This window comes from Phacochoerus africanus, chromosome 11, assembly GCF_016906955.1.
Source record: "Phacochoerus africanus isolate WHEZ1 chromosome 11, ROS_Pafr_v1, whole genome shotgun sequence".
NCBI lineage: Eukaryota > Metazoa > Chordata > Mammalia > Artiodactyla > Suidae > Phacochoerus > Phacochoerus africanus.
In genome coordinates, this window is record NC_062554.1 from 130,738,419 (window position 1) to 130,764,369 (window position 25,951).

The following is a 25,951-nucleotide window of genomic DNA, read 5'->3' on the forward strand; positions in this document are numbered from 1 at the left end:
AGCATTTGAGAAGAATGTGTATTCTGCTTTTTTTGGATGTAGTGTCCTGAAGATATCAATGAAGTCTAACTTTTCTATTGTTTCCTTTAGGATCTCTGTTGCTTTATTGGTTTTCTGTCTAGAGGATCTGTCCACTGATGTGAGGGGGGTATTAAGGTCTCCTACTATGATTGTATTCTCATCAATATCTCCCTTTCTGTCTGTTAATATTTGTTGTATGTATCTGGGTGCTCCTGTATTTGGGGCATATATGTTGACGATAGTAACATCCTCTCCTTGGATGGATCCCTTAATCATTAAGTAGTGTCCTTCTTTGTCTTTCTTTATGTCTTTTGTTTTAAAGTCTATTTTGTCTGATATGAGTGTTGCGATTCCTGCTTTTCTGTCATGTCTATTGGCATGAAATATTTTTCCCCACCCTTTCACTTTCAATCTATATGTATCTTTTGTCCTCAGGTGAGTTTCTTGTAGGCAGCATATTGAAGGTTTTTGCCTTTTTATCCACTCAGCCACTCTGTGTCTTTTGATTGGGGCATTCAGTCCATTGACATTTAAGGTGATAATTGGTAGATGATTATTTATTGCCATTTTGAACCTCGTGTTCCAGTTGATTCTATGGTTCTCTATTCTTCCTTTTTTTTTTTTTTTGGTTGGATGGTCTCCTATTATTATCTGCTTGAGCGGTTTTTTTTTTTTTTTTTCATCTTTTGTGAATGCAATATTTGGTTTTGGCTTGTGGTTGCCCTGTTTTTTAAGTATGCTAACCCCTTCCTATAATTGTGTGTTTTAGCCTGATGGTCCCGCGGCATATGGAGGTTCCCAGGCTAGGGGTCGAATCAGAGCTGTAGCTGCCAACCTACGCCAGAGCCACAGCAACGCAGGATCTGAGCCGCGTCTGCAACCTACACCACAGCTCACGGCAACGCCGGATCCTTAACCCACTGAGCAAGGGCAGCGATCGAACCTGCAACCTCATGGTTCCTAGTCGGATTCGTTAACCACTGCACCACGATGGAAACTCCAAGTTTCTTTTTAGATATAGATTCCCCCCTCTCTTATTTTCTTTGTAGTTTGTTTTTTGAGGACACCAGATTGTTTGCCCTGTAGAGTTTATACAATTTTGATTTTGCTGATTGTAACCCTTATATTCCTCTGTCCCCTGTATTTCCTATAAATTGATAAGGAATAACTTCATCTGCTATAACTTCATCAGATTGAGGTTTGAATTTACTTGATAAGAAATACTTCATAAGTGGTGATGCTTACTTCTTGCAGGAGGTAAATAATGTCTGGTTGTCTGTTAGGAAAGAGCTTTTTTTTAAGTGGTAATTTTTTTAAATGATTTTTATTTTTTCCATTATAGTTGGTTTTCAGTGCTCGATCAATTTCTTCTCTACAGCAAAGTAACCCTGTCACACAAATACACACACACACACACACACACACACACACACACACACACGCACACATTCTTTTTCTCACATTATCCTCCATTATGCTCTATCTTAAGTGGCTAGATATAGTTCCCAGGGCTGTATAGCAGGATCTCATTGTTTATCCATTCCAAAGGCAATAGTTTGCATCTGTTAACCCCAGATTCCCAGTCCATCTCAGCATCACTGATTATTAGAGAAATGCAAATCAAAACTACCTTGAGTACCACCTCACACCAGTCAGAATGGCCATCATTAATAAATCCACAAATAGCAAATGCTGGAGAGGGTGTGGAGAAAAAGGAATCCTCCTACACTGTTGGTGGGAATATAAATTGGTACAACCTCTATGGAGAACACTATGGCGGTACCTCAGAAAACCAAATATAGAACTACCATGTGACCCAGCAGTCTCACTCTTGGGCAGAAATAGCCTTTGAGGGGATTCCTGTTGTTTCTCAATGGTAATGAATCCGACTAGTATCCATGAGAATGTGGGTTTGATCCCTGGCTTCACTCAGTGAATTAAGGATCCAATGTTTCTGTAGCTGTGGCTTAGGCCAGCATCTGCAGTTCTAATTCCACCTCTAGCCTGGGAACTTCCATATGCTGCAGTCACGGCCCTCAAAAAAAAAAAAAAAAAAAAAAAGAGCTTTTGAATGCTGTTATTAGTTTAAATTTTCAAAACAAATATATCTAGTGCTTTGAGGGAAAAATGATACCTCCTTATTTCACCTCTTTGACACCAAACACTTATGTCAGGGATTTTAATTAGAATTGAGGCCTTGGAGGTCTCTGGTGGCCTAGCAGGTTAGGGCATTGTTGTGGCTAGAGTTCAATCCCTGGCCCAGGAGCTTCCACATGCCGCTGGCACGGTCAAAAAAAAAAAAAAAAATTGAGGCCTTTTCTGTTGTGTAACACATAAAGAGGATCAGTTTGCCTAAGATTCCCAACGGTGTAGGAAGATCTGTAGTCTTAAATTGTTTGATGAACCATTAAAAAGGGTTTTTCCCCCCTACTGGGTCCCAAACTGTAAAGATGTCGGCAAGGTTCTAAACCTAATCAAAAAATGAGCTGTAAATCCTCTATTGGGATGGCAGATGGTTGGATCAGTCAGGGTTTTTCAGAGAAATAGAAACAGTAGGATAGAGAGAGATATCAAGAGGGGACATTTGTCATAGGAATTGGCTCTCCTGGTTACGGAGGCTGAGGAGTCTCACAGTCTACTGTCTGCAAGCCGGGGAACCAGGTCAGCCAGTGGTATAATTCAGTCCGTTCCCAAGGTCTGAGAATGGTGAGGAAGGAGGGCTGAAGCCTAAGAACGGGGAGCGCTGGCGTCCTAGAGCAGGAGGAGATGGATGTCTTAGCTCAAGCGGAGAGAGTAGACCCCCCTTTCTCCCACTTTTCTGCTCTGTTCTGGCCCCAGTGGGATGCTGCCCACCTGCATTGGTGAGGGCCACCTTCTCTACTTTGCCTGCTGATTCGAACACTGATCTCTTCCAGTGACGTCCTCACAGCACACCCTGCAGTCGTGTTTTACCAGCCATCCGGGTATCCTTTAGCCCAGTCAAGTTGACACATAAAGTTAGCCATCGTAATAGTCTATACAGAAAACCCAAGAAACTGAGTTCACCATCTGTTTATATGGAGTTCCTCAATCTTGAACTCTTTATAATCAACAGAGTTGATTGTACTATCCCTTTATATCCTGGCAGTAAATAGGAAATGTAATGTTTTAAAGATATTATTCTCAGAAGCAAGGAGACTTGAGTATCTACCAATAAAACTCAAGAAAAAAAATGTATGACTTTTATGAAGGAAAATATAAAACTTCATTGAAGAACATAAAAGGCCCGAGTAAGTGAAAAGAGATACTGTGTTCACAGAGGGGGAGGCTGAAAATTATAGAGACGTCAGTTTTCTCAAAGTAATCTCTAAATTTAACATAATTGCAATTATATTATGTGCAGGAGAATAAGAGTCAAAATCCGGGTTTTTTCCTGGAACCTGACAAATGATTCTAAAATCCTTTTGGGGAGTTCCCTTCATGGTGCAGTGGTTAACGAATCCGACTAGGAACCATGGGGTTGCGGGTTCGGTCCCTGCCCTTGCTCAGTGGGTTAAGGATCCGGCGTTGCCGTGAGCTGTGGTGTAGGTTGCAGACGCGGCTCGGATCCTGCGTTGCTGTGGCTCTGGCTGTGGCTCTGGCATAGGCCGGTGGCTACGGCTCCAATTCGACCCCTTGCCCAGGAACCTCCATATGCCATGGGTGTGGCCCCAGAAAAAGGCAAAAAGACAAAAATAAAAATTAAAAAAAAAATAAAATCCTTTTGGGAAAATAAAGCTAAATGAATAGCTAAGATGGTTTTGAAGGTGAGCAAGACAAAGGAATTCTTCCTACCAGATGTCAAGGCTTAGTGTAGTTAAAGCTGCACAGTATGACAGTGGAGTCCGATGAGTGGAAAGATTAGAACATCCACATTTACATGGGAGCTTGTGTATGACTGACGATTTCCTAATTAATATTTTCGGTAGTTGGTAGTTACAAAGATGCTATTTGAAGCCCATAAAGATAGTGTTACTTCACAGATACTTGAATTAAGTTCTGAAAAACACGATGAGACGTGATATACCATATTTCTTCCATTAAGATATATATTTTTTCAAGTATTAACACCTCTGAGGAGTTCCCACTGTGGCCAGCAGATTAACGACCTGACTGCAGTGGCTCACGGTCACTGTGGAAGCTCAGGTTCGATTCCTGGCCCAGTGCAGTGGGTTAAAGGATCCAGCGCTGCCAGAGCTGCAGTGTAGTGTAGGTCACAGCTGTGGCTCAGATTCAGTCCCTGGCCTTGGAATTTCCATAAGCCACAGGTGCGGCCATTTAAAAAAAAAAAAAAGCCTCTGGGAGTTTCCATTGTGGCTCAGCAGGTTAAGAACCCAGCTAGTCTCTGTGAGGATCCAGATTCAATCTCTGGCCTTGCTCAGTGGGTTAACATCCGGCACTGCTGCAAGCTTCGGCATGGGTCACAGATGTGGCTCGGATCCCAAGTTAGTGTGGCTGTGGCTGTGGTTGTGGCCAGCACCTGTAGCTCCAATTTGACACTTAGCCTGGGAACTTCCATATGCTGCAAGTGCAGCCCTAAAAATAAATAAATAAATAAATAAAAATCTCTGAAACTGGGAGGTATCTTAAAGCCAGTTTAATAAAGCCTTAGTTATAATTTGGTTAGATATATGGCATGGAGCACTTAAACAAGATTAAAAAAATAATTTCTACCTCTCCTCTGTTCTCCTCCCCTCACCCCTCAAAAGAAGGCAGCACAGTGACTGCTGAGTGGTTGGTATTAACTGTTGGCCATGAATGCCTCTGGGGAGAGAGGGAATCTTTTCTTTGTACTAATTGAAGCTTTTTTTTTGTTTTGTTACAATGTGAATATATTAATTCTTCAATAAAAAATTAATTGAGGAGTTCCCGTCGTGGCGCAGTGGTTAACGAATCCGACTAGGAACCATGAGGTTGCGGGTTCGGTCCCTGCCCTTGCTCAGTGGGTTAACGATCCGGCGTTGCCGTGAGCTGTGGTGTAGGTTGCAGACGCAGTGGCTGGGATCCCGCGTTGCTGTGGCTCTGGCGTAGGCCGGTGGCTACAGCTCCGATTCAACCCCTAGCCTGGGAACCTCCATATGCCTCGGGAGCGGCCCAAGAAATAGCAACAGCAACAACAACAAAAACTACAACAACAAAAAAAAAGACAAAAAAAAATTAATTGAAAAAAGAAATTATCCACAGAATTTAAAATTTTGGTTTAATAATCATTTGAGTAATTGCAACAAAAGCATTTTCACCAGATAGTTATAAGAATTTAATAAGTTCACATTTTAAATGCATACCATTTAATAGATACCAAATAGATTTTTACCCCTATAAGCCAAAGTATTGAGATGCTCGTCTCATAGATAGTTTTAGATTTTCGTATTCTAGTGTTTAGTCCATAATTTAAAAGTAAGCTTTAAGAGGCTTAAATTTCTAAAGTAATACTTTTTAAGTAAAAAAGTTAGAATAAAGTAGACTGTGATTAATATAAAGTTATTCAGAATAATGAAGGCCAAGTTCCGTCACCTTTTCCCAGTAACTGTCACTCGAAAGTGGTCCCCACCTAAGTGATAGACGCCAGGCCCTAACGATGCAGACTTAGACAGAGCTTTAGCACCCTGAGCCCAGCCCCTGCCACGCAATGACTCATTTGGGAGTGAGGCCAAGATTGCCTCTTGAACTGAAAGTGGCTTTTCTTCCCCCTCGCAGAAGGAAGCAGTGACCTCTCTTTAGTTTTTCCTAATCTGGGCCTCTTCTCTGTCACCGCTTCTGATGCTCATTTCGCCTCTCCTTACTGACGAATGACTTCTTCCTTCTGCCTTTCTTATCATCTCTTGTTTTCTACTGCTTTGCCTCTGTATCCTAGCTCTTCTCTGGAAAAGACTGGATGTGTTAGTCATAAGCCACTCTTCAAAGCTGCCAGATGGAAAATGGAAAGTTACATATTAAATTTAATTTTCAAGTTTTTAGTTCCATTTGGCTGTTTTTATCAATGTTCACCAACCCCAAGTTCTTTTTTCTTTTCTGCACCAGTGGTTTTTTTTTCCCCCCTTTTCTTTAAGAGAACAAAACATTTTAGTTCGGCACCATTCAGGATGAGGAATACATTGAAGAAGTGGTCTTGAGGTTTGACTATTACGGATTGAACTCTGTATTTCTGTAGTTTAGAAATACAACGTTAAGTTGAAGGTTTGAAAGAGGCGAATCATCATAGCAAATAAGATAAAATCTCCATCTTCTCATTAGAAGATATGCTTGATTTCTTCTCAAATGTCTATAAGAAGTTATATATGAAAGAAATTTTTTTTTTACTGTTAACATAATAAGGAACCGAGACATAACCTAAAATCTAATTTACTAAGTTATTTTCAATCTATGAATCTGGACAGAATATGATTTGGAGAACTGTAATAAGCTTCGGAAGTGAAGCGCTCTCTCTCCCCACCTCCTCCGCCCTCTGGAGGCTCACTATGGCTTTTGCACGTTCCGCTTTCTCCAGGGTCAAGCACAGTGACTGCCACTGGTATTCAAAACATACTTTTTGTTTTCTAATTAAGTTTTGTTGGAAGTATGATGGTATAATGTCCCCCAAATTAAAAAAAAATTCTTAAAGTATAAATTTTTAATGGAATAATGGTTAAGCATAGCTCTCACTGATCACTGTTTATCTTTGAGTTACTTACAGTCATTGGTTTGATTCTGAGAAGTGGAAAGCCTGGCTGGTTTTTTTTTGTCTAACCTTCCATTTAATATGGGAAAATACACACACACACACACACACTTAACACAAACCTTCGCTGGGATACCGTTTTTGTCCTCTTTTTCCCCCTGTGGAGGCAATAACAGGTTGAGTTCATAGTGGGGAGTGTGTAGACGTGGCTCCTGGTGCATGTACCTCTCGCTCTCAGTCTTCCTCCCAAGGTCCAAACCCTCACTTTATTCCCTTTCCTCCACCGGGATCCCCTCTTGCTTCTTCAAACCCAATAGATGTAGAACTGAGCTCTTTTTCCTTCACACAAACTTGTTTTTGCCAGCTTTCCAGTTGGGGTTTATGTTACCATCATTCTGCCCTCACCCAGAATGAAAGTTTTGGAGTTCTCTGACGCTTCCCCTTGTAAATTTTATCCTCTCTCTCAAATTCAGCTGCCAGTTCCTATGAAAGGTACCTCTGCAATGTTTGTTTCTATTCCCTCTTCTTATCTAAATGCCATTGCCTAGCTCAGATGTCACAGCTTTTTATCTAGAGTGTATTTGCTTATTAAATATTCCCTTTATTGATATTGGTACTTATTTATTTCACTGCTCTACTTCTCTTCCTAAAGCATTTTACCTTTTTCTCGTTGTTTCTTTCCTTTTATTATTTTATTTTTATTTAAGTATGGTTGATTTACAATGTCGTGCCAATTTCTGCTGTATAGCAAAGTGATCCAGTCATACATATATATACATTCCCTCTCTTATATTATCTTGCATCATAGTCTGCGCCAAGAGATTGGATTATAGTTCCCTGTGCTGCACAGTAGGACCTCCTTATCCATTCTGAATGTAATAGTTTGCACCTGCTGACCCCACACTCCCCATCCATCCCACTCCCTCCCCCTGCCCCTTGGCAACCACAAGTTTGTTCTCTATGTCTCTGAGTCTGTTTCTGTTTCTTATATAGGTTCATCTGTGCCAAATTTTAGATTCCACATATAAGTGATATATGGTATTTCTCTCTCTCTTTCTGACTTGCTTCACTCACTATGAGAATCTCTAGTTGCATCCATGTTGCTGCAAATGGCATTATTTTGTTCTTTTTTTTATGACAGTAGTTTTTGCTGCTTCTTTTTCGTATTCCTTTGTTTCTTTTTTTTTCTTTTTTGTTATAGGCATTAATGGGACATTTGGCAAAATCTGAATGAAATCTGTAGATTGTAGATTAGATAATAGTATCTATGTTCATTTCCTGGTTTTAGTCATTGCACCCTGGTTATATAAGAGACTGTTCTTCTCAAAAATGCACACAGAAGTATTTATGGGATACATTATCTGGAACTTACTCTCCAAAAGTGATAAATATGGGAAATAATGATATTTGGAGAATCTGGGTGAAGTGTACATATAGATCCTTTGCACTGTTTTTGTAACTTTTCTTCGAGCTTGAAATTATTTCAGAATAAAAAAATTTAAAAAGTCATTAGGGAGAGATGGAGAAGTCTCTATACCTTCGCCTCAGTTTTGCCATGAATCTTAAACTACCCTAAAAAATGAAGTCTTAAGAAAAAATTTTAAAAGTCATTAGACTCATGGAAAGCATAATAGTGGTTCTCTTAATAAATATCCCAGTGTTGTGTTTTGCTGGCGGAGTAATTCAGTTCATTCAGCAAGCATTTGTGGCTCAAAGGATGTAGCATGAATAGAGTTATGAGAAATAAGTTTGAGGTATAAGCAATGCTGTCTCGTTGTTTATACCCTTAGGTGGCATGTCGGTTTGCTTTAACTGTTTTAAGGAGCAGGGCATAGAGTTTCCTCATAGCTCAGCAGGTTAAGGATCTGGTGTTGTCACTGCAGTGGTGGCAGATCCCTGGCCCCAGAATTTCCTCATGCTGTGGGTGTGGCCAAAAAAGGCAGGGGGGCAGGACTCAAGGGGAAGAGTTACCAGGGCAATTGACCTTGACTGTGAAGGGAGCAGTGGCCTAGGTGCTCAGTATTTCCCATCCCACTTTCTTCCCAGGCCTTAAAGTCACTCACAGTTCTCTCCTCCATGACCCTAGATTTGCTGCCGTAGAGTCTTGGTTGATCCCTGTATTAAAAGAGGTAAAAGTTCATATTTGAGTTGCTGGATTCTTTTTTTTTTTTTTTAGATAAATGAGTGGTTTTTTAAAAAAACAAAACCAAACCAAACCGTTCTAGTAGATCCATAAGGAAGCTATAAATATGTTTGATATGTTGAAGATGAAGCCTGGGCACCCTACCCAAGGACAGTGGCTCAAACAAAACTTCTGGGAATTGAATGCTGGGAGACAGTCCCATAAGTTCAACTTGACAGAATCTGTTCTTGTCCATAAATCTACTTTTGGTGACAAGTTACCCAGCACATTTATGCATTATTCTTGTCACCCTAGCCCTGGTGGTATCAGTTAACGGTGCCCATAGTATTGATGGCTGTCTAGAGACGGCACCTCATGAAGTGTTATGCCAGCAGGTTACTCTGAATTTAACTTAGTTTAGCAAACTTAGTTCCCACAAAGGAGCGGGCACTGGTTTTACACAGAGGGTGTGCAGAGAGAGTATAGCACGGTCTGCTAGAGGAAATGGACTCATAAGAAAAGAAACAGAACATAAACTAATAAGCATAGTTACAAAGGACAGCGTTGGCCCTGAGGAGGCATTATTAACTGTAGGAGAGGAGGGGGAGGCCAGGGGAGCAGAGGGCACAGGTGGAAGAGAGCCACGCCCTTATGTTCCTAGTAGGAGGTCAGTGACTACCCTTTAAGTTGAATAACCTAGAGACAGTGGTATGAGCGTGTTTATAGGCAACGTGGAGGTGAGCAGCAGGAGGAAGCGGGGAGGGACTGGGTCTGACTAGTAGGTGTCTGAGAAGGGAAAAAATAGGTCTGTTATTTTTCATTGTGCACCTGGTAGTACTCTGACCCTTGAAAACTATATGCATGTCGTTACTCTTTAAAAAATGGTTTTTAAGTCTTTTCAATCCTACTTACTCTTTTGGGCCAACTCAAGTGCTGCCTTTTCCTGGAATCCTGTGTCATAAGTAGACACGCACATCCCCGCATTTAAACTTACGCAGAAGTTCTTTAAATTCCTTGTATAACATTTACCTTGCTCTGGTTTTAGATTATTTGCTTTGTTATCCCTCTGCTAGATTATGAAGCTTTAGAAAGCACAAACTGTTTACCTTCTTCAGTGCTTATTATTATTAGCTCCTAGCACGTAGTTGGCATAATTGAACCAAAGGTTGAGCCATGTCGTTTGTAAGCTCCCATCTTGTAATATTTGTGACATGAAAATCACATATTCTCCTGAGAATGTTTAGACATTCCATCTACCAAGCATCTTCTTTTTGAAAGTATAATCTAGTGCTCTTAAATCCAATTGTGTGGATTTGGGTGGAATACTCTGTGTTTAGGAGCCTGTTCTGGATTACCAGTAAGAATTTTTGCTTCTCAAAAGTTGGGAGCTAGTTTCTCATTAGGATAGCTATTGATAGTGGAAAGATTTGTTTGTGATTTATTTATTTATATACCACAAGAGCTCCTTTTATTTGATTCCAAGAGGACCAGTACTCAGTGCATTTGACAGCCTGCCATGTTAGGAGATTAGTCTTTTTAATATTTTAATCCCATGCTGACCAAACAAGGAGAGTAATAGAGGTAGATGGCTCTTGAGGGAGCATTTGGTCTGCCCTGCTGGCTGTCTCCTAAGGCAAGAGAATGTCCAAGCTATTCTAGGCAGAAGGTAGGGTAGGTTTTCTGTCAAAACAGCCCCACCCCCAGCCTCATCCCATTTAAAGCGATAGACACATCGCCAATCTCACCACATTCTTTCAGAAGTTCAATTGATAAACCCAAACTTCCTCTCTTTCATTCAGCCTTATTTTTAATGTCCCTTTTATCCTTATAAAGATGTTTTGAATGTGGCTCTGCTAAGTTATCCTTAGGTTGATTGGACCTGCTTTTCTATTAACAGAAATAGTATACTTTTAGAGGCTAAAGAATAATGCAAATAATTTCCCAAACTATTTGACCATATTCAGTATGGTAGAGATAAGGAGTTTAAAAAGTGTTACTTATAGGGAGTTCCCGTTGTGGCTCAGTGGTTAACGAATCCGACTAGGAACCATGAGGTTGACGGCTGGCCTTAACCCCTGGCCTTGCTCAGTGGGTTAAGGATCCAGCGTTGCTGTGAGCTGTGGTGTAGGTTGCAGACACGGCTCGGATCCCACGTTGCTGTGGCTCTGGCTTAGGCCGGCGGCTACAGCTCCGATTCGACCCCTAGCCTGGGAACCCCTATATGCCACAGGAGTGGCCCAAGAAAATGGCAAAAAGACAAAAAAAAAAAAGTTTTACTTATATTACAAAACTATGTTAAGACAGTATTAAATTATCTAAAAGTAAAAATTAAATTTTATTTTAAAAATGAATGGTATTACAAATTATTGACTTTTTAATTTTTAACTCTACATTCCCTGAATCAACTATTTTTCAGTTTTTTTCTTCCTTTTTTTAAAAAAAGAACATTTCCATGGAAGAAGCAAACAAAGCAAACAAAACATTCCTGTAATATCAGGATGACATTAACTGACTTTCCTAAAAATCCAAATATTTAAAGATATTTAATTTAGAAAAACAAAAAGAAACAAGTGATTACATTTCCCAAATAGTTAAATTTCTTGTATAGCTCTGGGCATCTCCCTTGTGCCCAGACCGTGCTGGCTTTATTCTGCCAGTTTGCCCAGAACGTACATAGTTCAGGGGTCACCCAGGGGTTTGATTAGGGATCATACTTGCAAGTCGTGGCTCCCACTCAGTGCTTTTGCTTCTTTCCAGGATTACTCACTTTCCAGCTGCTACAGTTGCCCTAATCCCTGTCCTCTGAGTCTTCAGCCAGGAAGACTACATGTTCTGCGTGGCACTCACTGGGAACTATTCTCAGTTAAAAAGCTGTAAAAAATGGAAAACTCGCTCAGTGCCATTCCTGTGTGCCAGGTGTTGACTCTCCTTCAATAGCTGCCTCCTTGTGGTCACTCTCCAGTGCCTCATACTAATGGCTTTTTGCATTTTATCCAGTGTGTGTGTGTGTGTGTGTGTGTGTGTGTGTGTGTGTGTGTGTGTGTGTGTTTTGAGGGCCACACCCATGGCATATGGAGGTTCCCGGGCTAGGGGTCGAATCAGAGCTGTAGCTACTGGCCTAAACCACAGCCACAACAACACAGGATCCGGGCCTCGTCTGCAGCCTACACCACAGCTCACGGCAACGCCAGATCCTTAACCCACTGAGCAAGGCCAGGGATCAAACCTGCTTCCTCATGGATGCTAGTCAGATTTGTTTCCACTGAACCATGTCGGGAACTCCCCATCCAGAGCTTATAACTATTACATGTGAACTACTCTGCAATTACAAGAAGCAGAACTCCTGTCGTTTTATTTTAATGGATATTAAAAGTCACAGGAAGATGAAAGCTAAGTATCGAATGAATTTTTAGAGGCGAAAGAATGGATTTTGCTCTTCAGTATGCCTCTGTTCACTTCTGTAGCCTTTTACTTTTAGAGCAGTACTACATTGTACCAAAATGATGGTCCATGTAGGCTCTGAAATCACATGGCAGTACTTAATTATGTTTATCTGTGTGAGTCAGAATATTTTTATTAAGATTCATATTGGAAACCTCTTTGTTTGTTTGTCTGTTTTTGTCTGCACCTGCAACATGTACAAGTTCCCAGGCTAGGGATCAAACCTGTACCACAGCAGTAGCCAGAGCCACAGCAGTAACCAACACCGGATCCTTAACCTACTGAGCCACCAGGGAACTCCCGCTATCTACCTTCTTTAAGAGAGCTCATGTAAGGATTCCCCAAAATATTCCCCAGCTGGCACATTCCAGTTGTGAAACACTGCCAGCCGTCCTCTGCTGCTAAATCAGAGCCTTCTGACTGTGTTATTCTCTATTTTAGAAATCTTTCTGGAGAGGCATTTTCATAAATTGATAGTGGGTATATAAACTGGTATAATCTTTATGAAGACAGGGTAGCAACGTCTTTCAAAATTACTAATACATTTAACCTTTGAATTAGCAATTTTACTTCTGGAATTGTCTCCTATATACTTGTACATATATGAATGGACATATGCACAGTGTCATTCATTGTTTATAATAAAAGATGAGAAACTGTCCATCAATAAGGAATAAGAGGAATCTAATGTTTACCATGTATTAAGAGATTGTAATGAAATAGAAAATATTTTTAGCAGAATGATAATGAAAATATCTATAAAAACGTAGGGGGAGATCCTGCTGTGGCTCAGCAGTAACGAACCCAACTAGTGTGCGTGAGGACGTGGGTTTGATCCCTGGCCTCACTTAGTAGGTTAAGGATCCAGTGTTGCGGTGAACTGTGGTGTAGGTCACAGATGCAGCTTGGAACCTGTGTTGCTGCGGCTGTGGCATAAGCTGGCAGCTATAAATCCGATTTGACCGCTAGCCTGGGAACTTCCTTATGCTGCAGGTGTAAAAAGAAAAAAAAAAAAAATCCGCATTGTGATTCTCAAAGAGATGAGATTCTCAGAGAGATAAGGTAGTGCAACAATAGGAGTTCCTGCTGTGGCTTAGTGAGTTAAGGATCCAGCATTGTGCTCTGTGGCAGCTGCAGCTTGGATTTGATCCTTGGCCCCAGGAATTTCCATGTGCTGCTGGCGTGGCCCCCCCCCCAAAAAAAAAGATAGTTCAATAATAATTCATTCTATAAAAAAGAAACACTCAGAAAGCTCTTAGAAACTATGGTAAAGGAAGTAAAACTCAGTAAAAAAAAAAAGTTTGAAATTAAATAAGAGATCTCCCAGAAAGGAGGGCAAAAAGACAGATGGAAGAAAATGAATTCTAACCCTGACTCCTACATCTAGTCAAATTATCAACCAAATTATGAGGACAAGAGAAAATACACTGGCAGAAATGCACGACTTCGAGTACCCTTTCTCAAGAAACTGCTGGAGGATGTACTCTGTCAATTGTGGAATCAGTTCAGAAGGAGGACGACGTGAGATGTAGGCAACACCGAGTCCATGTGAGCGGTACCGAGCGTCACCTGGATAATGGGGAAGGGCCTTTGCAGGATGAAAACTACAGGCAGCACATTTAGAATCGGGGGGAAATTTCCTCAGGAAGGTGAACTTGAAAGAATATCTGATGCATGTGAGTATCTTGAGAGGAGATCTAGACCATAGGTCAAGCTGGCCCACTGCCTGTTTTTTAAATAAAATTCTATTTGTGGAAAAGGCAAAAAGACCAAAAAAAAAAAAAGGAGTTCCCATCGTGGCTCAGTGGTTAACGAATCGGACTAGGAACCATGAGGTTGTGGGTTCGATCCCTGGCCTCGCTCAGGGGGTTAAGGACCCAGCGTTGCCCTGAGCTGTGGTGTAGGTTACAGACGAGGCTTGGATCTGGCGCTGCTGTGGCTCTGGTGTAGGCCAGTGGCTACAGCTCCGATTCAACCCCTAGCCTGGGAACCTCCACGTGCCGAGGGAGCGGCCCTACAAAAGGCAAAAAGACCAAAAAAAAAAATTTTTTTTTTATTTGAGCACAACTATACTAATTCCTTTATACCTTGTTTATGGCTGCACTACAAAGCAGAGTCAAATAGTTGATCTTAATAGCCTGCAAAGTCTAAATACTTTCTATCTGGCCCTCGAAAGAAGAGTCTGCAGATCAGAGCTAGAGAATTGATTTTAGACAACTGGTCCAGAGTTGGTGGTTGAATTAGTTATGTATACATAGAAAACAATGCAATTGCTCAATCTAGAGAGAACAAAAATTGGGTAGGAAAAGTAAAGTGGCGATGATTTTACTGCATTTGACTCTGTTTGGATATAGTTACGTGATTGTAGTGATGTCCATGTCAGTTGCGGTGATGAAGACGACCCTGCACACACCTGCACTGGGATCTTGGGGAGGATGGGGGGGAGGGGCTAAGAAGAGGAAGGAGCCTAATCCTCACTGTCAGTGCTCAGGAGGTAGGCCGTCCACTGAAGAAGAAATAATACGGCAATAAGTATCAAGAGGTTAAAAATCAATTCCTCTGGGGAGGGAGAAGCAAAGGGCAGAGGGAAGGGAATTGCAGTTTTCATACAGACAAACCTTTTGCAGACTTTTTAAACTGTACCTTTATACCTTTGATGAAGAGAAAAAAAAAAAGAACACCCTCCCCCTCAAAATTAGAAAGAAACCCTTTTTGAAGGTCACTTCTAGCCCTTACTCAGGCTGCCCGTCTCTGTTCTCACTTGCCGTGGGTAGAGATCTGTCATCATCCCAGCCAGTCTCCTGTTCAGCAAGGACATGGTCACAGAATCTTCAGAATCGTGTTCCAGCAACTGTGCCCAGGCAGTAAGAGTTGGCCTTGCTCATGAACCAGTATCTCTGATGTAATTAGCAAAAGGGCACCAATTTAGGCAAATGCTATCTGGTTCACAGACATACTCACCAAAACAACATTGCTAAGATGCATCATTTGACCCAGTGTTTGAAAATTCTCAGTGTGTTGTGCATTTAAACACTTCCTTCCAAAAACCTACTTAAACCTACAAACATGGGAAGACAGGTATTTCTCAATAATCATCCATAGTTGCAGGATAATCTAAAGCTAAGTTGTGGTTCCGAATGATTGTGACTTCTGAATTAAAACAGTTTCTGCTTTTTTTTCTGACTCTTAACAGGATCTTTCCAATTAAAGATGTGCCCCTAGAGACTGATGACCTTTCCAACTGGCTCTATCAACGTTTTATTGAAAAAGAGGACCTCTTATCACATTTTTATGAAACAGGTACACAGAAACCTATTACGCACATTGCTGAAGTTACTGATAGTTTCAAGATGTACTTTAGGAGAGAGAACCATTTTTTTAATTCTTCAAACACCCTAAAGGAATCAAAGTATTTCTGTATTTAAGAATTTCAGTTTAGGAGATCCCACTGTGGCACAGTGGGTTAAGAATCCAACTGCAGCGGCTCAGGTTGCTGCCTCGATGTAGGTTTGATCCCTGGCCAAGCTCAGAGTGTTGAAAGGATCCAGCGTTGCCACAGCTGTGGCTAGGATTTGACCTCTGGCTATGCCGTGGATATAGCCATAAAACTTTTTTTAAAAAATGAATTTCAGCTTAGAATTTTCATAAAGACAAAGTTAAGTTTATTCACGATCTTCATCAGCTAGTGTGAAAAGATCAAATAATGAGGAAAACGTTGACTAAATGGATCTAGTTCAAGAGAGTACACAGTCTGTGGGAGACTTTGCAGTTACACAGCTACGATTGTATGGCCTGTTCTATGAAATAGCAACTATCATTCACGTTTTGGCATTGCACTTGATCGTTTCACTAATGCTATCTATCACCTTGCAGGCATTTCAGATCATTTGTAACGGCATTTTCACATGCGTATTCTTTTCTTTATGCCGAGGGATTAACGTTTTAAATTTTCATGGATTCAACATTATTATATTTTTCTCCAAGGGAGAAAAAAGTCTGTTTGCCCTGAGATCCCTTTTCTATACTCAGTAGTCTCTATATGCTATTCTGTATGTTTTACAAGGCAGTGAAAAAGACACAGGAGGGGAGGAGGAGAGAGGGAGGAAGAAAGGAAGTTAGAAAAGCAGGAAATTCACGTGTCGGTAGCACACCAAGCACACCAGCGTGCTTTCACAGATAGCTGTTGGCCTATTTTCTTTATTGCAGGGATCAAAAGATAGAGACACTTGTCCCAGGTCTGAGGACAGCCCTGGGGGTTTTAGATTGGGTTTTAGAGGCCCAATTTTCTTCCCACTTAGATTTTTTTGAAACAGAATTAAAGTAGATGTTAAATCTGACTGTCAGAGGTCTAATACTGATAAGCGAGGCTGATACTGTTAATTACCGGGAAAGCTCATGTCTTTGTGTTTAGGATTGTTGCCCTTCGTCCTCAGTAGGATTCCTTCCTCACCTTAACTGTCTGAGCCTGGGGCCTTGGACCAATGCAACTGAAAATGGCCTGAGTGGGACACCGTGTATACTGTTAGAGTTCCCAGTAAGACTCATTGAGCAAGATGCTCCTCTCCGCTGTGTGCATTCTGGGTCTTACTCTAGAATTTTCTGTAAAGATAAGACAGGATGGATGGATAAGAAGGCGTCAAGTATAAGAGGTTAAGATGCATAAGAGGCTAGCAAGCTTTCTCATCTTTTTCACCCTCAATCTCTTTATGATATTCAGCCTAAATAGTAGCAGCAAAAATGGAAACCTCTTTTTAAGAGCGCTGTTTGCAAAATAGACCTTGAAACTTAAAAGTGTTCTCTGCAAATTGTGAGAAGCAAATCCTCTCCTGAATCAGCTTACCCTGGGGGATTATCAGCACGGACAAAGACTGTTTAAAATACCAAAGAGTGTTTTCAGAATGACCCCGGGCATGTGCCTCCGAGGGGTCTAGCTCTCCTTTCCAGAAAAGAATTTAAAGACACCTGTTTACTTGGTGCTTCTCCTTTTCATTATTAAGATACAGTCCGGAAACCATATTGCCTCTTGCAAATAATATCAGTAGTTTACAACACCTTTTGTGGCAAAATACTTAATTTGTAAATAGAAGAGTCAGTCTAAGTTGTGCTGTTGTGGAAATTATTTATTTGATCTCACACTCCCCGTGTTCTGGTCATTGCGGAAATCTATAAGGACCCAGTGGAAAACAAGGCAGCCAGACCGCCTGCTCTCCTGCAGTAGATACCCCAGCAGGAGACAGAGAGTAAACCAGTCTGTAGGAAAAAAGAAAAGATAGCTTGGGATCAATACAGATTGCGGCAAGCGCCAAGAAGGAAATGAGAGTGGCTGGTGGGGGAGGGAAGACCAGCGGTATTTTTTCTGCCGCTGGAAGAACGCAGTGAGCCTGCCCTTCACTGCCAGGACGAGGACAACGACGAGGAGGCACATTCCAGGCAGAGAATAAAGGTAGAGGCTTAGAGGCAGGAAAGGGTTTCACAGTTTGAAAACTGCATTTCAAATGCTATCTCTCTGGAGTTCCCATTGCGGCTCGGTGGTAAGGAACCCAACTAGTATCCCTGAGGTCGCGGGTTTGATCCCTGGCCCTACTCAGTGGGTTAAGGATCTGGCATTGCTTTGAGCTGCAGTGTAGGTTGCAGATATGGCTGGGATCTGGCGTTGCTGTGGCTGTGGTGTAGGGCTGCAGGTGCAGCTCCAATTCGACTCCTAACCTGGAAACTTCCATATGCCAAGGGTGAGGCCTGAAAAGACAAAAAAAAAAAAAAAAAAAGGTGTCTCTCTTTAAGAGCAAAAAGAAGTCACAGAAGATGCTTCAAAAACTATATAAACAGATGTTCAACTTTTACTCTAGGACACCTATCACCACAATAAAACAAATTAATATTTCTGTCTTGTCTTTTAGGGGCTTTTCCACCTGCCAAAGGCCATAAAGAAGCTATTTCCAGGGCGATGACCCTCAGCAATATGTGGATATTTCTCATACAGTCTTTTGCGTTTTTGTCGGGCTATATGTGGTACAGCATCTTTCAGTATTTTTACCATTGCCTGTTTTAGGAAATTCACTTGGACTTGTCAAGGTACCATAGGAATTTAGACTTTCATAAGCGTGCATCATTTTACATGGGCAAATCAGAACATAAAAAAAAAAAAAAGCAAAGAAAATTCAATGGATGGATTAATATTTATCCCCCTTTGGGATGTTTTAAAACTCTACTAAAATGAGGATCAATAATATAATGACCTGCTAATTAATAATGTTTTAAGAACTTTTCACGTTTTAAAAAGGTACACTCTACTACACATTTAAGCCAACATCACATTCGGAGAAAAAGAAATCGTAAAATCATCCTAGAGGACTCTGGAGAAATTCTCTTGCCACCAGATATGCCTGATAATCTAGTTCCAGTGCAGAAAGTTGTACGCGTCCGTTCCTCTGAGCTAGCGGTCTCGATCGGGCAGTGCCTTGGCATGCCCTCACCCCCCCCACCCCCCCGATCTTGCTGTGTTCCTGGCAGCCTTGAGGTGAGCTTCTTGGCACCTTCCGAAGAACCACTGCCCCGTTTGCAGTGGCACCCCTGTCCTCCGCGGCTCCGGGAGGTTCGGTGTCCAGCGTGCTCTGGGGGAGAGCAGTGTCCCCTGGACATATTCCGGTACTAGAACGTGTGCTTCAAAAAGAGCAGCCCAGTCCAGTGCCAGCGCGACGTGCACGTGTGCTTGCTCTTGTCCACGGGGTGGGGCTGGGGGTGTCCCTGGATTTCTCTTTGTCTATAGAAGGCGTATCATGGGTTGGCAGTTGTCTTTTACAAAATGCACTTTTATCAGATGCATAGGTAGCAGAGGATTAGTACCATAGCCTGAAAACAAACCCAAGCATCATCAGGGAGTAGGATTCCTGAGAGGCGTCCGGTCCAGCGCCACCTGCACTGGGTCCCGCCTGAGGCTTCTGTCCTTTTTTCCCTCCATTTAGCATATTCGCATCACATACATTTGGGGATGGTTGAAACAAATTAATATAAACTGATTAAATGATCCACTTAAGGCGAAATAGGCTAGTTTGTTAGAAAAATAAGAGCTCTGCACGGTCCTAAGACGGCGATGTGTTCTCACTTGGTGTCCCCAGAACCCGAGTCCCGTGAGCACGGGGAGGGGCCACCCGTGTCCGAGGGCTGTGACCAGGAGAGAGGCCAGCAGAGAGGATTCTTGGGCTCTTCCAGTGCTTTGGGAAAAAAGGAGAAAGTCAAATTTCCATTTCTAGAGAACATTTTTTTTTGCCTCTGTGCTTGCATGATTTACCTCACAGTAGAACCAAACTTTTCTCAAAAAGCGCTGGCGCAGCGTCCGTCCGTCTCCTGCCCTCCCGGTGCTGGGACAGAGTATGTTTTCTGGTTTGGGCCTCTGTGCTTCTTTAGACCCTAAACAGTCAGTGTAGTTCTCTGTGAGCATTGTAGATCCCCTGTTGTCGCTAATCATACAAATGACGATTTTGAGACGTAGGCCAAAAGATAAAAATAAAGGTTATTGTTTTTTATTTTTAAATAAACCAAAAAAAAAAAAAAAACTGGAAAGATGTGAATTTTCTCCCAGTTATGTGGGAAAGGCAAAGCAACACCAAATAAAAGCCCACGGCAGCTTCATCTTTTGCTTAATTCAGTGCCGATGTGAAAGCGAGTGATGCATTGCCTGAAATACCTCCTTGACTCTCAGGCTGCTGCTGGGGAAAAGCAGAGGCCCGTGTTCATGTGTTTGGTCCGGTAACGGTTGTTGTAAGATGCAATTTTTTGGAAATCTAATACGCCTTGCGATTCGTGTTTGACAGTGACAGTGAGTCAGTGCAGCCAATCTCAGTTTAGAGGTACAGTTTATCATGGTTGGTGATAGGAAGCCCGATCGAAGCTTGAAGATGCTTCTCTTTGAGGCCCAGCAAACACGACTCGATTACAAGATGAATTGAAATTGTTCGTTTGAGAGATTAGTCCGCCTTCTGGGGATAAGATGCTCACTCCTGAGTGTGGCACACACAGTCGTAGCTCATAAACCTTTTCCTCGTCACTGAACAAGCCATGGGTAGAGTGGCCAATTCTATCCAAAAAAGGAAGAGCAAGAAATGCATATCATATACCTGCATATGCCGATGCGCTTCAGGGCCGCTTTGCCATCACGGAGCTCCAAAGGAACATGATCTCGTTCAACAGGCTGCACGCATTGAACAGACGGGTCTGCAAGATGCTTTACTTAGCGCAGTCGTTTCCGCAGTCTTTGACTCGTTGATGTGTGAGTTAATTTTTGAAGATCTGTGAGTTGTAAATAGATGTATATTTGATCTACCCTCTCCCTCTTGGGTTCTTTATCAACATGTTCTCTCCCTTCTGTTGGCAAAAAAATATATTTGCTCAAGAGCATTGACAAGTGCTTTCTTTATCAGTAACTAGAGTTCTCCTGTTTGCTCGGGAATGTGTAAAGAGAGAATCATTTTTATATGGCCATCAGGGAAGCAGCAATATGCCACTGTACAGAACTGAATGAAAAGCCCTAATTTGTATTTTCTTTGCAAGGTGAGGTCAAAGGTTGTTTAGGGAATATGCATTTTGTCAAAGGGGAAAGAAGATAAAACTGTGCCAGTTGTATGCCAGTAGCTTATAGAATTTCAGGACTGCTTGGTGTCAGCTGATCTGCGTAGATTCACACAGCAGAGAGGGGTGAGAACTCCCTGCCGGATCCTGGTCTCAGTGAGTCACCGGGATGGAGCATCTGCTTGGCCACGGGCAGGCGCGGTGACCACTCCAGCAGTTTGCTCTTGACTTCAGAAACTATTATTGGTGTTGAGAGATGTAGATGTATATTGTGGAGAAACCTATACGCCACTAGAAGGTAAAGAAAAATTACAGAATGAAAAATGATGTTTTGGGTGACAACTGAGTTGAGAATCTAAAGAGTAGATTTTTTTTAAAGCCAGCTGTGAGTTCAGATCTGTCATGTTATTAGATTTTTAATATTGCAACAACCCTTAATTTTCTACAGTAAAAGAACTAGAAATTACTGGATAGTTAATCCAGTAATGGGTCATCATATGCCAAAAATCTAATTGTATTTAGGAGTTTGAATTTTTCTTCCTACCCAACTTTCATTTTCTTCTGGGGATGCCTATTAATTTAAAGACATAATTTGAGTTGTTTATTAGTTTCTCTTGCCTATGTATATTTATGACTGTAAATGAGTAGTGAAAAGATTTGGAAAGACAGCTTCAGGAAGAAGAAACAAAACCCTGAAAAATCCCTGGGCTAGAGGAGGAATCCATGAAAAATCAAGAGTTGATGGTGTTGTAAGTTTTCTCAAGCCTTTTTGTGAAAATGAAATGTTCAGTCACCAGATGTGAACCTCAGAACATCAGCGTGGTGTCGCTTAGATCGGCGTTAAGAACATGCCTCTTCATTCTGTGTTCACATCACTCGTCTCTGGTGGTTTTGTTTTAGTAGCGTTTTTTGACAATCACTTCCCTACAGACTGTTCTGAACTAGCGGGACCTGGTTGTTACCATAGAAGGTCGTTTTTAATCATGGTTAGTCTTATGGGATTCTTTTGTATTTAAGACCATTGTATTTGCGTTGCTGAATAGGAAAGTTACTTTCTCCACGACACAGGACTTCACTCCAGAGTTGCCATCATGAGCGTGCCAGCGCCGGTCCACCAAGGATGCATTAGTCTTGGTTAGTCTCATTTTGTCACAAGGTAGTGCTATGAATTTTACATCTGTTGACGGGAAACGCAGAGTCAGTGCTGTCCTGGGCAGCAGGTACACTGTTCGTTTTATGAGGCTATAGGGACGAATCTGTTTGGGACCACAACCACCTAAATTGGACATTTCTGTGTCACAGAGGGGCCGGGTGTTCTCTGGATCAGTCACTGGTTGGTGCTTTATTGTAATCCTTTTGCACTGATCCCCACCAGTTAGGAACTGGACCCTGGGGATAAGCTGAGGGTGCTTAACTGTTGGCGGAGGGTGACTGTAGCCATGTGAAAGACAAAATAAGGGTTTTTCTGCAAAATTTCCACTTGAGGATTTTTACATTTAATATTTTTTTAAAACAGTTAAAAGAGCAAAAAAAATTTTTAAGTGTAATCTAGTTGCAATGTATGCACACATATTTTGAATGGCTTTATTTTTATTGTGTAAAACTGTTGAACACATGACTGTGATGCACAAATTCTTTACGTGTAAGGAGACTATGCATTTTACAGTATCTCATTTCATGACTGAGTAATGAAACAGTTGTACATTGAACTGCCATTGCTGTATTAAGTGCTTTCCTTTTCTTTGCAGCTATTACAGAGTTGTATTTATTTTATGCAGGTGGATTTTCGTTTTCCTGATGCCATGATGTTTACTTCAGCCGTCTTTCTTTCTTTGTGTATCTGCATGTTGTCATGTATGATGCGAATGTACGTAAAGGCTGTGGCAACTGTAACTTAGATTTTGTAAAGGGCTGGTCACATGTGGATCTGGTTTATGAATGCATTGGGGATTATTTTAGTAAAGATCCCCTTTTCAAACATTTAGGTGTGAACACCAAAAAAAAGCATTTTCTCAACACAAATTAATAGCTGGTTCTATTTTTTTTAAACTTAGAAAAAATAAAGTTGATTTTTTTTCAAGTCAAGTGCTTTTAATTCTTAGTGTTGGGGAGGGGGCATTTGTAGTTTACCAGAGATATTTTGGCATTAACATCTGTGGATGAATATCATGGCAGTTGGATGCTGAGGGCAAAATGAAAAACCAAATGAAAAAACATTGTACTTCCTTCTTTGGTTTTAAGTCTGTTCCCCACACTCCTTCCTCATTTTTCCCATCCAGTGGCGTTCTAGGAAATGTTTACTAGTCTGCTCTCCTAGAGAAAAAAAAATATGTATACAAGTGTATGTAAGTTTGTTATAACGTTTGCTGATAGCAAGGATATACAACAACACAATAAATAATAATAAAATATACTTTATTGTAAATGCCACATAGCCAATTGATTCTCCCACGATGCTTTGATTTTTGCTGAACTGTTGTAGCCAGTGTAGATCACAATTCAACTATGATTTGAAAAACGGAGTTTCCTCCTAATCCATTTATTACTCAAATATATTGTCATTCAATCTGATATGTAGTCTGTTAAACTATGTCTTACCCTTGTCCAAATTATACTCATTAAAGTGAACCACTGTCAGCCTCAGCACTTATTGCAAGCTTATATAATTTAGTTTGAATAACAACTGTTTAGCAACTGCTGGCAAAATTCTAAAATTTAACAGTCAGTCGTAGGGAGCCGGTAGGAGCAGTCTCTCCAGCACACCACTGCCCTGTGCTTGCTTGTTTTTTGTTTTTTGTTTTAAACTCTTAATGTTGAGTAAACCCTCAGCTCTCAGGAAATTCCTATGACTGACCTTTGCAGTGGCTTTAAAGGGTGGGAAAGCGCTAATATTGGCCCTACAGAGGGTGCTTTTGATTTGAAGAATTGACAAAAGCAAACCTTTCCTGAAGTGCATCGGAAGCTTGTGTATTTCTCAAGTTTTCGGGGTTTTTTTCCTGCTTTCATTTCTCAAAACTAAGTAAACTGATAATAGGCATCTCTAAGCTTTTGTTTTACTCACTGCAAACATTTATTGTTTAGGTATTTGGAGAAAATTTTGATCCCACTGAAAAATGTTCAGTGTATTTAAATATCTTACACAATCTACCAGATAAGTTAAATAGTTACTGTTCAGTCTACCTCTTCTTTTTCTATCTGGATTTAGGCTGCTGTTTTAGTGAGGATGTAATTCCACCCCCCTACCCCCGCCCCGTGTGGTTTCTGTGGAAGACAAAGAACAAACTGAGGCCGGAAAGCAGATTTGAAGCACTCTGAGATCTATTGCTGACCAGCCCTATTCTTCCTAAGTCGGGGGAAAAAAACAAAAGCCATCGTTTTTAATTTCCACTTAATATGAAAATGTTTGTTTTTAGAAAATGTTTCTTCTTGCTGAAAAAAAAAATGTATTTTTAAAAGGAAAAAATTTCCTCTTTTGGCTATAAGAAAAAGTCAGCTGTATGAGCCGGTGTGACCATATCATAACATGCTGATATGATATAATTCAATAAATTTTTACCTCTCAGGACTTGAATAACCTGGTTCTTAACTCTCAGAGGCTTGAGAAATATAAACTAAGAATCAGTTACCCAGATCATGTATAAACATACACACACACAAGTGGACTGGGGAGCGGAGTTGCTCACCACTGGAGAAGAGGCTCCTATCATAGAAAAAATCCTTTTCATTAGGTTTGAGTAAACCCGTTTTACAAAGGAGGAAATTGGAATTATTATTATTATTTTTTATTCCCCTAGGAAGCCTGACCGTATCACTGAGCTCATTCCTGAGTTGTCTCCTAGTAGGTTTCTGTTGCCTCTCCTCGACATACTTCCTGCCCTCCAGCTGTGAGATTCACTCTCCAGATGCTGGTTCTCACTGTTGAAGAGGGACCTCGGGGCCATTCTTGTGATTATAGCAGCTGTCTTAGTGGTGTCATTGAGAAACCACGTGGCTAGGCCACCTCCCTTAAAATATCAATTGCTGCATCTTCATTCCTTTGTTTCATTTTTTGCTGCAAAAACTGCCTGAAAAGATCTTACCTTCAGTTTTCTTATCAGTCAATTAACACCTATCACTGTATCAAAATCAGCTGATGGGCAGTTACCGGAAAAGAAAATAGATACCTAGAAGTGGGGCGGGGCCTGGGGTGGGGCAGTGCGGATCTGAAGCCCTTGGAGTAGCAGGAAGAGGGAACCAGGAGTGTTAAAAGGCAGAGGGAATGCTAAAGTCTGCTTTACAAACAGGTGCACACACCCGGATACACAAGGATCCCTGGGAGTATTCAACCACAGTGGCCTTAAGGAAATCGACTTGCAGGTGAACTGGCCTCACCCTCCCATCCCTGACGGCTCACCTGTAGAGGGTCCCAGCTCCGATTTCAGAATCTCTGACCTCTTGGCAGAAGAAAGGTATGCCTCTTGGCCATTAGGCATCTCTAGATGCCAAACAAAGAGACAATTCAAAATGTAACAAGGAGCCTCTTTTAATCAAGGCATCTAGAGCCCACAATAGGGCTTTTTCTCTTACCCTGATATGTACACATTTTAATAAGGACAAAGGGTGGCTTTGGAACTGAGGCATCTGGGCCTGTGTTGGATCGGTTCAACTCTGATCTGTTTAGAGCGGAGCAGTGAGAGCAATGGCAGCTCAGAGCTTCCCCAAAGCACAAAAGTAGGAGCAACCAAGACTTCTTTGGCTTAGACCCAGAACCGGCACAATGTCACTTTGGTTAAAGCGAGTCACAGGATGATGTGGGAGGGTCTGCAGAAGGGTGTGAGTGCCAGGCGGCATGGCTCATTGGGAGCCATCTTCAAGGACCAGCTATCACAGGAAAAAAAATCCCTCAGCTGTTTGAATGATTGAAGAATGCTCTCGATGGGTCTAGAAGAGCTCTCTCACATCAACAAGTTTAAGCGTAATTTCAGTAGTTGGGAATTTTTTTAGTTTCTAAATACTTTAAGCGGATTAGCTCTGTTGATCCATCACTCATTCCTATAAACCACATTAATCAAAAGGACACTAAAATAAACTAAAGCAATGGGGGTTTTGTTGGGGAGTAATCTTTATATGATTTTTGGCACTGATTG

General features: G+C 41.4%; 1 protein-coding gene across 3 annotated transcripts in view; it reads left to right on the forward strand.

The window, feature by feature from the left end:
- Positions 1-24,396, forward strand: part of LPGAT1 (lysophosphatidylglycerol acyltransferase 1) — an 84,504-nt gene extending 60,108 nt beyond the window's left edge. For all 3 annotated transcript variants that reach the window (XM_047752068.1, XM_047752066.1, XM_047752067.1), the window contains 2 exons: positions 15,454-15,560; positions 18,158-24,396. In XM_047752068.1, the coding sequence (XP_047608024.1) occupies positions 15,454-15,560; positions 18,158-18,309 (259 nt within the window). In that variant the 3' untranslated portion in view covers positions 18,310-24,396. The remainder of the gene's footprint in view (positions 1-15,453; positions 15,561-18,157) is intronic.
- The last annotated feature ends 1,555 nt before the right edge of the window (positions 24,397-25,951 follow it).